Raw genomic sequence first — 17,062 nt, 5'->3', positions numbered from 1 at the left:
GGAAAATTTTTCAAGGTAAGCGTAATTTAGAACAAACGAAGTTTTGAATTAATGTATGAGACAAATAAAATTACTGGCTCGGGGTAACCAAATAAACTAAAATGAAAAGACTAAAACAATCATGGAACTTCTGACTAACTACCATGCAATTACGAAACCAACCCTCAGAAATTCACAAGTCCAGAACCGAGAAAGGGAAAATGTTTGGAAGAATTGGAACCAAATAAAAGCTAGGTAGCTACCTACCAAGTTAAACAGTGGAAGGAAGAATTTAGGAGGACTTGGGTTTTAATCTTGGGCGGTGAATAATACCTGTGATGATGACAGTTGCCCATCCATCAGGTAAATGAAGTGATGACTAAGGGAAAAAGGAGTAGAAATTGTCTGACAGTTTGGGCGGTGGAACATTTGCTGAGTTAAGCAATGACCGAGAGAAAGGAAGTGCTCTGCCATTTTGGACTTCAACCGAGAGCAAAACCAAGAGAGGAAACAAATAGGAGTCGGCTGTTTCATTTGATAGCAGAAACCGTGAGGAGCAAAAGAGAGAAACAGAGTGTAAAGCTTTCTTCCTCCTCCAACCGCAAAACCGTGAGCAAAAGTGTGAGATACGGAGAGAAATCTTGTGCGTTTCATCACCTACCAGCCTCAAACGAGACAGAGGGATGCAAGGGAGGAGAAGGAGAGAGACTGGTGCATTTATCTTGAGGAACCGAAGCAGAAACCAAGGCGCAGTCTGCAATTTCAGAGTTTGGGAGGAAAGGGAGGTAAAATTTGCAGCAACACCCTTCAATCTTCCATTACTTTTAATCATGACTGTTGCATGTTAAGTTTTAGCTAGGAAAAATGAGTTTTGGCTGAGGAAAAATTCTGTTTAATGACTGATTAAGAGCTGCAAGAAAACTCTGTGATGGCCGAGAGAGTGGAGCTGGAATTGCTGCTTGTTACCAGAATTCCCTTTGGAGAATTATGCTAGGAATGCATGAAATAGGTTCATCTCTGATCTTATAGGATATCTATTTGTGGAACTAGTAAAAATGTTGATAGATTTGGCTTGAAATGTTGAAAAAAGCTGCTGAAATTTTTCAGCATGGTCGAGAGAAGGAAACAGAATTTTATACAGCTTTCCCTTTGAATCTTTGGCTGTAAATTTCATATTGTTGCACAAGATACACCGTAGCATGATAACTACACTCTGCATGTTGAGCTGGAGTGGAAAAATGAAGAATTTGTGGAGAAAGTGTCACATTTAAACTGTCAAATTGCTGGAAGATTATATGTTAGATGATGACAGATTTATGAGGACTTCTTGGTGGAATAATTGGCTGGAATTACCTGTTATTTGATTCATTTCATGTTGGGCAGAATGTATGTTAAGTTTTTAGTGTTTAAAGCAAGCAAAGGATGGAAACCTTGTTGAAAATTTTGGAGTAATGTTGCTGGAAAATCAGTTTTGCTGCCCGAGAGAGGGTGAAGGCTGAAACTCTCATGTTAATTTCGAAAATTCCATGATAATTGGCTGTAATCTTAAGTAAAACATCTTATAACATCTTGTCCTAGTTTTCATGTGCATCTTATTGATTTTTAACACTTAAAAAGCTGGTGAATTGAAGCAAATTTAAACAACAAGCAAACTAGAATCTGGTTCAGCTCAAAGGAAAGAAATGAAAAGTTCACTAACCTTAATCTTTAAATTTGGCATGAAAATAGTTTAACCTTAGTTTAACCACCTTACAAGACCTTAAATTTGGTATACATGAATATTTCCCTTGTTTGAGCTGATAAATTTGATGAATCTTGAAGAGAAATGTGAGGAAGGTTGCTGGAATTGTTGCATCTTGTGTGACAAGCTAAGGGACTTGAGATCTAGTAATTTAAACCGTAAATTGGTGAGTGATTAGCAGCCGGACATAAAGATAAATGGATAAATGGGTGAGAAAAGTTGTTATATCAACTATAGGGATCTAAACGGCTATAAAACTTATATGAAAAGATATACAAATAAAACATGATTCAAACGGCTTTATAAGCATTGTATGTTCACCGTTAAGGTAATAAACTAGTTTTACTCATGATCTTAAGTAAGTAAAAGAGATTTATAGGACAATAAAGCACCTTAAAGGTAGTTATTTCTAAAATTTACCTTATTAAAGGTTAATGTTGAGTTTTAGTACGATAAATCTAGCAGTATAAAAGCAATGAAGTCACAATACTGGAATTGCTACTTAAACTTCCTCTCTTTTGGAAATTAAAAGTCGAAGTGACGAGTGAATGTAAGAAATGCACTAGTCGCCTCATTTAAACAAAGCAATAACTGAGAATTCCGGTGAAATGGTGACTTAAGGCAAGAATACAACACGTATGTTGATTATACTTTAGAACTTCACCAAATGAGTAGTTAAATAATTATGGCAATTATTAATTTGTCCCAGGAAATAGCTGTGAGTCAGGAAACAAACCCGAGGCTCGAGAGTAAATTATTTGGATAATTGGTGAGTGTTTCCAAATTTATGTGTTTAACTGTTTATGTGCACTTAAGTGAAATTATGTGACAAATGTGTGTATTATGAAATATTGCTAAGTGATCCATGGTAAAGTGTATCTCAATTGTCCCTCACCTTCTAAGTTGAGGGTATACTTTATCGCACTCGACTTAGTTGAGCTTGAAGGTTGATAATTGATCAGGTGATATTGTAAGTATTCAGGCCGTCTTTTGTGTATAACTTGCTTATGTGCTTTGATGTGAATGAGAGGATACTTAGGCGAGGGTGTACTTGATTACACTCGACCTCAATCCTAATTTGCACATGTGTTTATCTATGAGATGTATATATATGAAATATTTTGATGTTGAACCCCTTGAGCTTGTAGTTCGGGGTGACGTCTGTTGGGCCCGATCTCAAGACCTAGATGGATTATTCGAGTCAGCCGGGGCTTGGTCGAAACCAGTCTAACCTAGTCTTGAGGTCACCAAGTTTGTGAACCAAGTTTGTGAACCGAGCTTATGAATCAAGTTCAATTTCGTTTCGTTTGCTCGAGCCATTTTGTGAGGTGACTGGCCAGTGAGGGTGATAAGGTGTTAAGTGGAAGAACAAGTGGAGTTCTACGGACCATTATTGGTGGTCGACGGAGTGTCGACAAGAGGTCACACGTGGCACATGATTTGACTTTGGAGCCAACTTGTATCCTTAATTTATGTGTTATTTTCGCACTTTTAATTCGACATTTCTATGATATAATTGTTCAGTGAAGTGTCTCTTCAATTGCTAACGAAAGTGATTGTACAGTGAAATGTGCACTACTTGCTTAATTGTATTGATTCATGTGATTATTAAATGTTACTTGCATGGAAACCTCACGGGCGTAAGCTCACCCTTTTAGCTTTGTTTTCCTTACAGGAGTCAGAGATTGAAGAGTGATTGGATTGAACTAGAAAGTTATTTTGGGAAGATCCGTTATTCTGTGTATATAGTGTAGGCATGGTCTCTTTTGAATTTGGAGATGGTTGAATTTTTGTTTGAGTTGGTGTGATATTAAGAATAGATATTTAGAACAGGTATTTTGTTTCTTTTATTGAACAAATTCATGTTTCAAACTGATTGGAGATGTACTTAAGAGTGAATGTTCAGTCGTCCAATGGTAATGTTATCTCTGAAATTAATGTGAGTAAGTGAGTCCTGGCGAGAGTCAGGCAGGCGATCCGCTAACTTCTAGGGTATGCCCTAGGAGAAGGTGGGGTCGTCACAAATGGACGATGGGTTCTATGCTGCCAAACATTACAAACCCAAGCCTATTAATTATACCAAAGTGCATACTTGGACCAAATAAGTGAAACAGTCAGCATAGAAGTGGTGTATTAAGTTTTACCTGTCATGAAGGGTTCATGCTCTAAATTATATGACAATTTACTCTTGAGTTTTGTATACTGTATTTATGTTTTTCATTTTTAATATTTGCTTGCTGATTGCAATTTTTATTCTTTTTGCTCTTGTTACGTTGCTGCAAAACATATTACACATATGAAATAAATGTTATACTATAGAAATAAAATGTCTAATTCTTAAGAAATAATGAATGACAATTACACTAGTAGCACTCAACATTCAAGGCTTATAAGTGAAAATCCATAAACATTTATTGGGATATAATAAACCTTACTTATGGGCTAAATTAAATGCACTTCCTAATATAGGTGGCAATTGTAATATTGAACATGTTAATGGATGAAAGAGTACATATTTGTAAAAATTTGTGATGCCACCGAAAGATTCTAATATTCTTTGATCAGGGTGTGTTTGGATCCCTTGTTTTTGGGGCTGTTTTTGAAAAACTGTTTTTCACATTCCAAATGCTACAGTAAATGTGTATTTCGAAAACAACTCCAAAAATACCATATCCAAACATTATATCAAAAAAAATTACATATGTATATTTCAATTATGTATATTATATATGTATATTATATTAATATAAATTGAAATATACAAATTGAAAATTATATATATATTATATATTATATAAATATTTATATAAATTAATATGATACATAATATTGTATATTATACATAATATGTAATAATGTAATAATGTATATTATTTATAATATATTATATTATGTATATTATATATACAATAATATGTATATTATACAAATTGAAAATTATATATTATATATTTATATATTATATATTATACGAATATTTATATAATGAAATATACAATAAATATTACAAATTGAAATATTATATAAACACCATATTTATAATATTAAAATATTTATAATTAATATTAATGTATATTATATATATTAACTATTTATATATTTATTTATACATATTATAAATATTTTTATATATTTATATGAATATTATACATTATATAAATTATATATAATATAACACATATTATATATTATATATATAATACATTTATATAAATGTACATTTATACATAATATATATATATATTAATGTATATTTATAATATACATTTATATTATGTATTATATATAATATAATACATTTATACATTTATATTAATATACATAATATTAATTTTATATTTATACATAATATTAATACATTTGTACATTTATATTAATTATATTAATACATTTATACTTAATATTAATATATATTAATAAAATTATAATTTATACATTTATATAATATTCATTTGTAATTTATACATTTATAATAATATAGACTTATACGTTTATAAATATATTTATATTATGTATTATATATAATATAATACATTTATAATACATTTATATATTTTTATATAAATACATAAATATATTTATTTATAAATATATTTATTTATAAATGTATTATAAATGCATAAATGTATATTTATATAAAAATATAAAAATTATAAATTATAAATTGTAATTTATACATATATATATAATATTCATTTATAATTTATACATTTACAATAATATACACTTATACATTTATAAATATATTTATATTATGTATTATATATAATATAATAAATTTATAATACATTTATATATTTTTTAGCCAATATATAAATATATTTATTTATAAATATTTATAAATGTATTATAAATGCATAAATGTATATAAAAATAAAAAATAAAAAATATAAATTATAAAAATATCCAAAAATATGTTTTAAAAATACCTCTAAAAATAATCCAAAAAACATCTACAGTAAAAGTTTTCCATATAGTTTTTGAAAAATAACTCTAAAAACAACTAATCCAAACCAACTTGTATTTCAAAAACAAAATGCTACAGTACTGTTTTTGAAAAACAACTCCAAAAACAACTAATCCAAACGGAGAGTTCCAAAAGTTCTATACCATAGTTTATTACACTAACCTTGTTCTTAAAACATTTATGATCTATTTTCTTGTAGCAGTATATGTAGTCGATAGCTATGGGAGCATTGATTTGCAAGAAAAGAAAGAAGTGTCATAGAAACATGGGGCCTGTTTGGAACCTGAGTTTTTTGGGAGTTTGTCTAAAACTTTACTGTAGTGCACTGTAGAAGTTTTTGAAAAAATTTTGTAGAAGTTTTTGTAAGGTGAAAAACTTTTTTGTAGAAGTTTTTGAAATGTTATTGTAGACGTTTTTTGGATTATTTTTAGATGTATTTTTAAAACATATTTTTGAGTATTTTATAATTTATAATTTATAATTTTATATTTTTAAACATTTATGCATTTATAATACATTTATAAATATTTAGAAATAAATATATTTATATATTTATATAAAAATATATAAATGTATTATATTATATATAATACGTAATATACATATATTTATAAATTTATAAATGTATAATTAATATAAATGTATAAATTATAAATGAATATTATATAAATGTATAAATTATAATTTATAAATGTATATGATGATTATGTATAAATGTATTAATATAATTAATATAAATGTATAAATGTATTAATATTATGTATAAATGTATAATTAATATTTTTTATAATTTATAATTTTTATTGTTTAAATATTTATATGCATTTATGCATTTATAATACATTTATAAATATTTATAAATAAATATGTTTGTACATTTATATAAAAATATATAAATGTATTATATTATATATAATACATAATATACATATATTTGTAAATGTATAAATGTATAATTAATATAAATGTATATATTATAAATGAATATTATATAAATGTATAAATTATAATTTATAAATATATATGATGATTATGTATAAATGTATAATTAATATTGTTTATAATTTATAATTTTATTGTTTAAATATTTATATATATTTATGCATTTATAATACATTTATAAATAAATATATTTATATAGTTACATAAAAATATATAAATGTATTATATTATATATAATACATAATATAAATATATTTACAAATGTAGTAATTGTATATTATTATAAATGAATATTATATAAATATATAAATTAATATATTATAAATATATAAATATATAATATTATGTATAAATATATTAATATAATTAATATAAATATATAAATGTATTAGTATTATGTATAAATGTATAATTAATATTGTGTGTTAATATTATGTATAAATGTATTATATTATACATAATACATAATATAATTGTATATAAATATACATAAATATATATACATAAATGTGTAATATATATAATATGTATTATATATATTAAATATATAATATATAATATTTATATAAATGTATAATTACATATTTATATTAATATTAATTTATATGGTATATAATATTTATAAAAATATATTTTAAATAAAATAAAATATTTATAATATGTTTAAATAAATATATAAATATATAATATTATAAATATATAAATATATAATATTATAAATATATAAATATATAATATTATAAATATATAAATATATAATATTATAAATATATAAATATATAACATATATAATATTATAAATATATAAATATATAACATATATAATAAATTTTTGAGGGTGAGGGACTCAAAAATTCAAATTTTTTTTTTGAGGTTATCGGAGGCGCCGGAAGAGGTGGTGGAGGCGGTGTCTGGTGTGGTGGGTTGGGTGAGAGAGGAAGAAAAGTTTTTGAGAAATTTTTTGTGTATAGATTTTTGAAGTGTGTAGGTAAAAAACTTTAAAAAGTTTTTTGGGGTTCCTGTAGCAAAAGTTGTTAAAAAACTAGTAGCTAAAAAACTTGGTAAAAAACTAGGGTGCCAAACAGGCCCATGGATTTCAGTTGTTTGAGAGTTATTTTTTGGACCAAAAGAAGAGAAACAGCTAGATTTGAAAGGAAATAATGTTGGGTGCTATAGTTAAACAAAATTTTTGAAAGGAAGTCAAATAAAAACTTGTCAAAGTTTGCCTTGAATGGCTATTGAACAAAGTTTTATTGATATAGAAAATATAAAAGAAAAAGGATAGAGAGCTGCTTCAAATTTTCATCTGATAGGTGCTCTCTATCCATTTTTGTACCAAAAAAACAATGATCACATATTCGCGATCTACTCTCGGAGATGTCCATGTTGTTTGCTTGTACGGATCACGGCTGTGACATCTTCCTCAATGTTTATTTGTCAAAGTCTCAACTTGTCATCTACAGTAGGGATTCTATAAATGTATTTGCCATCTTCATGACACCCGAGGAAATTGCAGACCTCAGAATTGATCTGTTCATTTTTTTTTTTTTGTCAACACAGGGTGTTCGGATCAATTCTTACGGGGTTCGACTAATCCCCTGCGGCCCGGAAGAGGAGGCCCCACTCCACACCGAGCACGTTAACAATGGGACTCGAACCCTGGACAAGCCAGGAAGGTCGCCATACCCTAAGGAGGGAGAGCAGACCGCTCGAGCTATCTCGTGAAGGCAGAAGACCAGCCACGTAAAGTGACAAGTTTGTGGGATGACCTCCAGCATCACCAAAGATGGTGAGGACCACCGGACCAAATGATCTGTTCATTCTCATGGCAAAAACCACCCTTCAAAAAGTTCTCTAGTACCCCCCCCCCCGGCCCAAAATATTTTTGATGTAGTTCTTCAACATATGCCCCCACCATAGTAAATATGCAGATTAAATAAATTTAAGTCTTGACCTATTTTATTTTCCAAAAAATAACAAGTAACAATTTGGCAAGTTGCAACATATGGTCATGCGTTCTCATTGTTTGCCTTCTTAGGAATATGAAAGCAACAACACAAAATTAATTTTCGCTCTAGGTTGGGACCACATGAACCCTATTTTTGAAAAAGAAAACAAAATAAAACCCCTTCGCTGCGTACAAAATTTGACTCAATCCTATCATTAAGTATAATAAATACAATTGGAGGTAAAACACACTCACTCCAAACATGATTAAGCTATTAACATAACCAAAAAAAAATTCAGTATTTAAGTTCCTAGACTCACTAGATCTGCTTGATGGCACTTCCTCAAAATTGCCCTTTCCATGCATTTTGCGGTCCACTTCCTCCGTTCTAAGAGTCCCAACATTGTCCCAACATTCTTCGATTTCTTACCTTTCTTGAATCGCTCCAATTTTGTCCGGTACTCTCTCGATTAAAACCCTAGCTTTTTCTGCAAAAGTCTTTTTCAAATTTTTTTTTTTAATTTTTACAAGTTTCATCTCACCATTGTTTTACATGATTGACTTGTTTTATTACAACTCCGCAAATGACATTTCCAAAATAACTCTATTTAATTGATCAATTTGGAGCAACATTGCTTTTAAATGGTGGTACCATTTCAAAGGCCTTAATTAGACCCGTAGATTAGGGTTATATAACAAATGATCAAATTGACCAAGAATAAAAGTCAGAGAGTAAATCAACGCTAGTAGAAAAATTCTGAGATGAAGTTGGTAATTTTCCCAATTTTAGATAGTGCTACTTCGACATCCTAATAGCAAAATTTTTCTGCCCTACGTGGTAATTCTTTTGTTATTAGATTTTCTATGTTCAAATTTGTAATGCTGTTACCATTTTGTCAATATAAAAGATGAGGTAGTACATTTTATCATATAAGAGACTACGATATAGGAATCGTTCATTTTATCATATAAGAGAATACTATATAGGAATCATTCATAGTACCATGTTCAAATTCAATAATAGTAGTAAAAAAATGTGAATGCAAATCCGCTTCACCAATTTATATTTGTATATGAGCATTGAAGGTATCCCCTGGCTCCAGGGGCACAGACCCAAACTATTATCCTGGTCATCGGTCAGTGCAAGTTGACTAAAGCAAGGGCAACTCGTTCAAGACCTGATTAAATCAGAGGCCAATTTCCGATCAATCATATGTTCTCAACAGCTATTGAAGAATTTGTGTATTATCAAGTTCTCCAAATAAAACATTCCTATGCCTATATTTCCAATACAATGCATGAAAACAAAACAAACATTTTAGAGCTGCTTAAAGGTCCAACTACAGCACTGACTCGGTTTCACTTTGTACGGCCATACATGTACATAGCTGCCCTGCACGAAAATGCAAGTGCAGCTCTGAGTACCAAGATGACGAAACAAAATTCCCTCGTTTCAGGGACTACATCTGGGGACTTCAGACTACATTTATAAATATTAAAGGATAGTCGCATTTGAAGCCATATTAGCCATGCACATCTCAGGGTCCATCTTCTTCGACTGAAAAAATGAACGAACAGTCATTACCAACCTATAAAGCTTGCTTTTAATCTGCTAAAAAACTGAACTTTGGCACAAAGATCGCTCGGTGGAAAGAAAAGGGAGCTTTAAGTGGGTAGGATCAAAGGGGCAGTTTGAGGGAAAGACAGAGAGAAGCACTTACTGCTCAAAATGAATCCTTGAAGCAAGCTCTGGGCTCTTTCAGCTTGCTCTGGAGTACCCGATATTTGGATAGTCTTCTCAGTTGCTTCTGGTCTGTCTTCAACAAGTTGAACATTTGCTCCAGATAACTGTTCTCAACAGTATTGACATACACAAAGATGCAAAGTCAAACTTACCAAAAAGTACAAAGTATTATAGGAGAGAAATAAGAAAGCTGTAGCTAGACCTTACCTCACTGATCTGAGCAAGCTTGTTTCTTGATTTTGTTACAAGTTTGGAAGCTGCATGTGCTGGTATAACAACTTCCAAAGTGCTCCTAGTGACGAGTGGAACAGATATTCTAGCAATAGGCAAAAGTGGCATTTTAAATGTTGAAGGTCTGAAACTGAACTTTTAAACAAGTAGGGATGAACTACCTATTCACTGCAGTAGGGATATCTTCTTGACGTTCATTTTCATTTTGCTTTCCTGAATCGCTGGTAGATGTCACGGAGTCCTGCAGAACAAGAGTCAGTACATTCTTTATATACTAATGCAGAAAGTCTGAATAGTAGCATAATTGGAGCCAAGCACTAAAGAAATCAGAAAATCCATGCTAAAGGAACAAAATTGACTTGTAATTTGATTTCTAGAGGAGGAAATGGGGATGTGGAGATGCAGAAGATTGGTGTGATATCTTTTCCCTAGCAGCGGAGCAAATATTTGTTTTGTAAAGAAACTGTTGTAGGAAACAAAGTTCGAACTTTCCCATGCAGTGATAATATGGAAAGCAGAGACACCATTAGAGAGTCAATAGTATTCAAATGGAGCAATAGGTGGTTTCTGAAACAACAAAATTCTCTAACCTTTACTGGCTGCGCAGTTGTAGTGTTTGTTGGTTGTGCAGTTGCAGTGTTTGGTGCATTTTGATATGTGGAAGTTGGGGGATCCTTCCCACCATGATCTTCTGGAGATGGAATCACGTTTTTAGAAGCTCCATCATGCCGAAGAGCACCCTCCATCACACTGGAAGTGGATAGTGAAGGTAAAGGCATATCCTTTTGAAAGAAGTCCCTGTAAAAGTAACTCCGCAGTTTTGATGTCACCTCAAGAAGAGCTTCACGAGCAGCTTTGATCTCCCCTACAATCTGTCAAAATCGTGTTTGAAAATGTCAAAATAACTAATTAGAAATTATTCAGCAAATCATTGTCCTGGACTACAATTAGAATCAACATCAGAATGTTTAGAAAATATTAACTTAACAAATGAAGTTGTGGAAGTAAATGGTTTGTAAGTCATCTAATGATCAGTGTTTCTTGTTTTCACACCCTGCACCAGATGATCAATCTAGATTTATATCCTACATATGTAAGCACATCTATTTGTCCAAATGAACAAGTAGTTTAACAGGTCAATGCAGAGGTAACTATTATTACACAGGGATCTATGCTAGCATGTACAAACTTGTCAAGTTATTGTAGACTCAAAGATGCATCAAAACATGAATGCACTTTCAAATTTGAAACACTTGCACAAGAAAACAAACCTGTACAATTTCATCATTCTCTGACACACAAGCAGGAAGTTCTTCTCGGGGCAGAATTTGCACATCAGCACCAGCTATCTTTCTAACATCAGACAATGATCCTTCTCTACCATTGAAGCACCCAATTTCTTCTGACTGAAGAAGCAACCTAGTAGTTATAAAGTTTTCTTTTTCTGGAACGAGATCAACAATGTGGGTTTGAATATGCAGCAATGCTTCTTGAGCAGGAAACAGCTCATCATCAGGACCCTAAAAAGATATCAAGCGAGGATGTTTTGGAAATTTATTAAAAGGAGACTTTCTCATCCAATTATTACAATACATAAACAATTCTGAAATGCTCAAATGCAATGTATAGTGAAAGAGCATGTTTTTTCAGATAGGCACCATGACCCTTATCTTATAGACATAAATGAGGTAAACATTTATACTCTTTGGCTAGAGATTATTGCCCTGCATCCCACCCCAAACGCTCCCCGCCAGAGCAGCAGAAACAAAATAATTGTCTAAAATCTATGTTCCCAACGTGTATAATAGATTGAATATATTAGATGTGTGCATATCTTTTGTAAATACCGGTGCATATCTGTCATTTGCAATAAATCAGCTTTTCTTTTTTTTGGGGGGGGGGGGGGAGGCAGGTCTCCAACTGATACATAAAAGTCACTGGCTGCAACCATGCAGATATGGTAAACATATTGTCTTTGAAATGGTACATACATATATCTGCATGTGACATGTATGTGTGGTTATACCATATATCACATATCTACTGTGTGCTCATGCATGTAGGCAAGTTCTGTTTGTCCTTATAAGCATATCATTGAATAGAAATTCACAGACAAATGTAGCATATACAGCCCTGTTTCGAACAACTCTATTTTTTTAACTCTATTTACACCCCATTAAATGGTGCAAACATTGTAACAAAAGGAGGGGCCACAAATGTTTGTGCCATATCACCAGCCATCAAATGACAGTCCTCTGTTGGGAAAGTGCAAGAGCCATATCAATGTTTCTCTTCCACAATCATCAACCACAAACCAATATACTTCTAGATTCAAGTTGCAATAACTATCTGAGAAACACTATAAAACTGGAATTACCTCATCTGATGTAACAATTATAATTTGCTCATCTGAGCCTGCAACAGGGTCAGTAACCTTGACGTCCACACCAACTTCATTTTGAAGCAAATCCATAATCCCATCAGGTTCCCCAATAATGCAGTTAACCTTCTCTACCGGGCATAGAATCCGAAACACAAGGTCTTCACCAGGAAAAAGTTGTGCGTTATCACTGATAGGAGTCACTTCAGATTCACTGGCATGCCCAGATTGACGTGAGGAATAATTATTGGCCCGTCCACCAGTAGGAAACCTAGATCCAAAACTACTCCCATCTGCAGATGTTCGGCGCCCTGAATTATTCATGTGAGGAATGAAATCTTCATCAGGGAACAATCGCTCGGGTGAATGCATCCGACCATGAAATTGACTGCGATCACGATGCTGACTCTCCCGCAATCGTGAGGAAATAACACTTAAAGCATTTTTTACAGCATTCACATCACCCACAACCTATAAGGAAGACAACTGTTTAGATTCCTATTGATTAGCACAATGCTAAGAGCAACATTTAAACAGCACTTAATTAAAAAAATGAAAACATAAAATGAAAATACACTTAAATTAATACCAATGTGGGTAAGCTTGAGGAAAACTACATGTCTAAGAACTTTAGACTTGTAGCATGTAAGCCTCCAGTTAGAAGGAAAACTGACAATTTGTAGAGAAGAGCATAAGCAGTCTCTAGATACAATGAATCCAATGCATGAGACTGAAATTCTGTTGGAACATTAATTATTTTTGTTGTAGAATTTCAGAATAACCTTGAATAAGCTGACCAAGTTCATTGGCCCACAAGGAAGCAAATATCCTCTAATTAAACTTCAAAAGTTCGATGAGGCATTATATTTGTAAAACATATAACCATAAGAAAAAGAAAGATTTCTTACTTTGTCTATCTGTTTGGTTTCATATTCAAGTAGAATAATCCAAACATAAGGCAAAATTGGTTTCCCAAATTTCTTAAATCCCCATGCATAGTATCCCTAAATAGTTCTAAAGACTAAAGTCTCTTCCATATGGTAAGGCAAAAACTATTTCGTTCATTGATTTCTCTAGGTTTCTTGTATCATTGTTTGATGATGTATGCAGCTTTCTTGTGTCCCTTATAGTTCTCTAGGTTTCTTGTGCCATGTTGTCTTAATATGCTCTTCAAAGAGTGCTCCAGTAATCTGTTGGGGGAAGATTTGTCAAGGTAACCTTGTATTAACAAATATGTTTTGTGAGAAGAATAACTGAAATCCAGCCAGACCCTTGTTATCTCACCTTCAGAATCCAATGTCATTAACCGAACACAAAGACCATAGCAACAAGTGCAGGCACGATATTAATGACACTGGGTTATCCAACTTAATGTTAAGATGATGATTGTTATCATTGAATTTGAGGCAAAGATTGGAACCTTGCAAATCCATGCTAAACTGAAAAGCCCACCATGAAGCATCAATAGTTGCTCAGTATAAGAAGTTGACTTGGATCAAGCACGGAATTCAATAGGACGACAATCATAAGAGCAATTTAAAAAAAAATGACCGCTGCAACAAGCTTAAGATACCTATTTAGAGTCAAGTTTGCTTGTTTGTGGTCTAAGGACTAGCCAAAGAAACTGTAATGAACTAAGTAATCTCAACTCCAGCCTATTAAGTACACTCTGGTCAAGCTGATTGAAGTTCAACAACCAACACCACAATTAGAGACACATTTTAGTTCTATAAATCTTAAGCTCTGATAGCAGACAGGGCATCACTGAAAGCCCTTAACGATCAATGCTTAAGCTATAAAAGGGCAGAAATGCATTCTGGTTCTCTCCCAATCTAAGTTGATTCAATGAAACAAAACCTTCTGGAGAATGAGGAATCTAGAAAGTAACATATGGTACCAGAGGCAGACTAAGAATAACAAAAAAATCTGGAAGAAGTTTTTCTAGCAACAGAAACCAGGTGGATACACAATTTAATCTTCTTTAAAAATGATAACCATCAGATTTCGGTAGATAATATGTGCCAAAATGTTGATAGCTAGGAAAAATATAAATTTCGCTTTTCTCTGCAGTAGTGTACCAAGTATTGACAATGTTGCCGCCAAATTTGGTGAACTTGAATCAGATAATTATACTTCATTTGCATCGAAAAATAGATAGTAAAGAGAACATGTTTCTCTTCTGACAAGAAAAAGGATTTAAATATGCCATCAAGCAAGTAAACTAACCAAACTTAAGCCCCATTAACCACTTAAAACACATAAAATGAGTAAAAAACAAAAGCTGTCTCCAGAAAAGCTTCTCATACATGCAACCCATATAAAGTCATCCTTCTACTTTGATCTCCAGCTCTCAGACCTCTCTCGATGACTCCAAAGGACAATGCACGATCTTCCAGAACCACAAGTGTCTCTTACATCATTCTGTCACAAAATTCTACTCTCCTCCTTCTAGCAAGTCATCCATTAAACAACAAAAAGAAACATCAGCATGTGGCACATTCGGATGCCATTTACAACTGAAAGCAAAATCTTGGACCTCTAGAAATCAGAGGATAATCAAACATAACTCAACATTTGTTTCCATACACCTCCTGTCCACCTCACTCTGCCTTTTCAGCCAATCGCTTCTAGTGATAAGTTACTAGGTACAAGCCAAAACAAACATCTTTATGTGAAATTACAATTCGCCAGTGAGATAAATAACACGCAACTCTAGCCCATGATTAATTCTACTTCAATGTACAATTCAACAACTAATCCCACAGCAATGCAGATGAGAACAGCAAAAGAAAATCAATTAAAGCCCTTTCAATCAACAACAAAACTTCACTAAAATCCAAAAGAGCAAAAAAGAACCTGAACAATCTCTTCGGACATTGCAACACACCGAGGCAGAGTGTGATCTCTGGGCAAAATCCTAATATGGGTTTTAGTATCCATCCTCATTTGCTCAATAATCTTCCCTCCTTTCCCCAACAAAGACCCCACATGCATTCTTGACACCACCAGCCTAGTCACCACAACATCCCCACCGCCACCGCCACCAGCAGCAATATCACTCTCCAAAATCCTATCATGTATCAACAACAACGCCTCCTGGGCCGGAGAAAAAGCCGGAATCCTCCCCTCCGGGTCCCTTCTCCGAGTATCAGAGATCTCAATAATCCTCTCCTCATCCCCCGGAATCAATTCATGCACATTAATCCAAGCCCCAGTATGCTGTCTTATAGCCTTAATAATGCTTCCAGATTTCCCAATCACTCCTCCAGCCTTCACATCATGGCACAAAATTCTGTAACTGGTGGTAACAGTCAATGACGGGTCTTGCATTTTCCTTCCTCCTCCACCGCCTCCGCCGCCTCCTGCCGCTCCACGGTGGCGGTGGTGGGGATGATGGTAAGACCCAGAATGGGAATTGTTGTAACGAGGCTTATTTCGACTAGGGTTGAACTCAGAATCGTAATCTGCTGGGTGGTCATAGTAGTACCTTTTCGAAGATCTTGATCTATCCATGGTACTGTCCAAAAATAACCTTAAAATTTACCAAAAATATGATTTGATTCTTTGTTAATTCTTTCTTTATATCTGTTGAAGGCAGAGATTCAGATGGAACATTTATCTGATGATTAAATCTAGGACTAAAGGGTTCAAAACAGCAGTAGAAGTTGGAGAGGAAGTCATAGTTGCTGTTCGGTCCTGTGGACTTGGGCAGTGAGGGAATGAGTGGAGAAAAAGCTGCAGCTTAGGTTTAGATGCTTCGGAAAAAGTACTTTTTTTCCTTTCCTTTTTTTTTTTTTTTTTTAACAAGGCTTAAAAATTTGTGGTAAGTAAGATCCTTTGTTGGTTTTCTTGCTATTTTTTGGGTGATTTTTTTTTTTTAATTTTGGTTTTCTGTTTTGCTGGGGTGGGAAGGGAGGGAGACAGGTTTTTCCTTGGGGGGGGGGGGGGGGGGGGGGGGGCGCGTGGTGTGTGTGGGGATGGATATGGGTGAATCATTCCGTCAGGGGATGTGATGAAACAAGTGTTGTAGCTGTAGGTGTAGGAGTATTTTGCAGGATTATTTGTCATATTGCAGGAGTGATGTTAATGTATTAGTACTACACATTATTATTGGGTATTAATGGCATGAT

General features: G+C 32.7%; 1 protein-coding gene and 1 long non-coding RNA gene across 2 annotated transcripts; one reads left to right on the top strand and one right to left on the bottom strand.

The window, feature by feature from the left end:
- The first annotated feature begins 271 nt into the window (after nt 1-271).
- Nucleotides 272-3,920, top strand: LOC113697975 (uncharacterized). The gene is made up of 2 exons (XR_003450156.2): nt 272-764; nt 3,396-3,920. It is a non-coding gene; the product is annotated as an uncharacterized lncRNA (long non-coding RNA).
- Nucleotides 3,921-9,804: 5,884 nt separating this feature from the next.
- LOC113714789 (RNA-binding KH domain-containing protein RCF3) lies at nt 9,805-16,804 on the bottom strand. Its single transcript, XM_027238899.2, has 8 exons — nt 15,789-16,804; nt 12,930-13,403; nt 11,824-12,072; nt 11,143-11,424; nt 10,714-10,793; nt 10,529-10,637; nt 10,299-10,425; nt 9,805-10,135 (listed from the first exon to the last, which is right to left on the bottom strand). Exons 1-8 carry the CDS (start codon nt 16,443-16,445, stop codon nt 10,116-10,118), a joined length of 1,998 nt encoding a protein of 665 aa, XP_027094700.1. The 5' UTR covers nt 16,446-16,804; the 3' UTR covers nt 9,805-10,115.
- Nucleotides 16,805-17,062: the final 258 nt, after the last annotated feature.

This window comes from Coffea arabica, chromosome 1c (genome assembly GCF_036785885.1).
Source record: "Coffea arabica cultivar ET-39 chromosome 1c, Coffea Arabica ET-39 HiFi, whole genome shotgun sequence".
Taxonomy (NCBI): Eukaryota; Viridiplantae; Streptophyta; class Magnoliopsida; order Gentianales; family Rubiaceae; genus Coffea; species Coffea arabica.
This window is presented reverse-complemented; position numbering and strand designations above follow the sequence as displayed.

What these genes read in the sequence shown, in the direction of transcription:
- LOC113714789 (XM_027238899.2), bottom strand. Translation starts at nt 16,445, where the DNA reads ATGGATAGATCAAGATCTTCGAAAAGGTACTACTATGACCACCCAGCA. An exon ending in AGCTTGCTCAGATCAGTGAG is followed by an intron (nt 10,426 to 10,528) that starts GTAAGGTCTAGC and finishes TGTTGAGAACAG; the next exon opens with TTATCTGGAGCAAATGTTCA. An exon ending in TCAAGGATTCATTTTGAGCA is followed by an intron (nt 10,136 to 10,298) that starts GTAAGTGCTTCT and finishes TCATTTTTTCAG; the next exon opens with TCGAAGAAGATGGACCCTGA.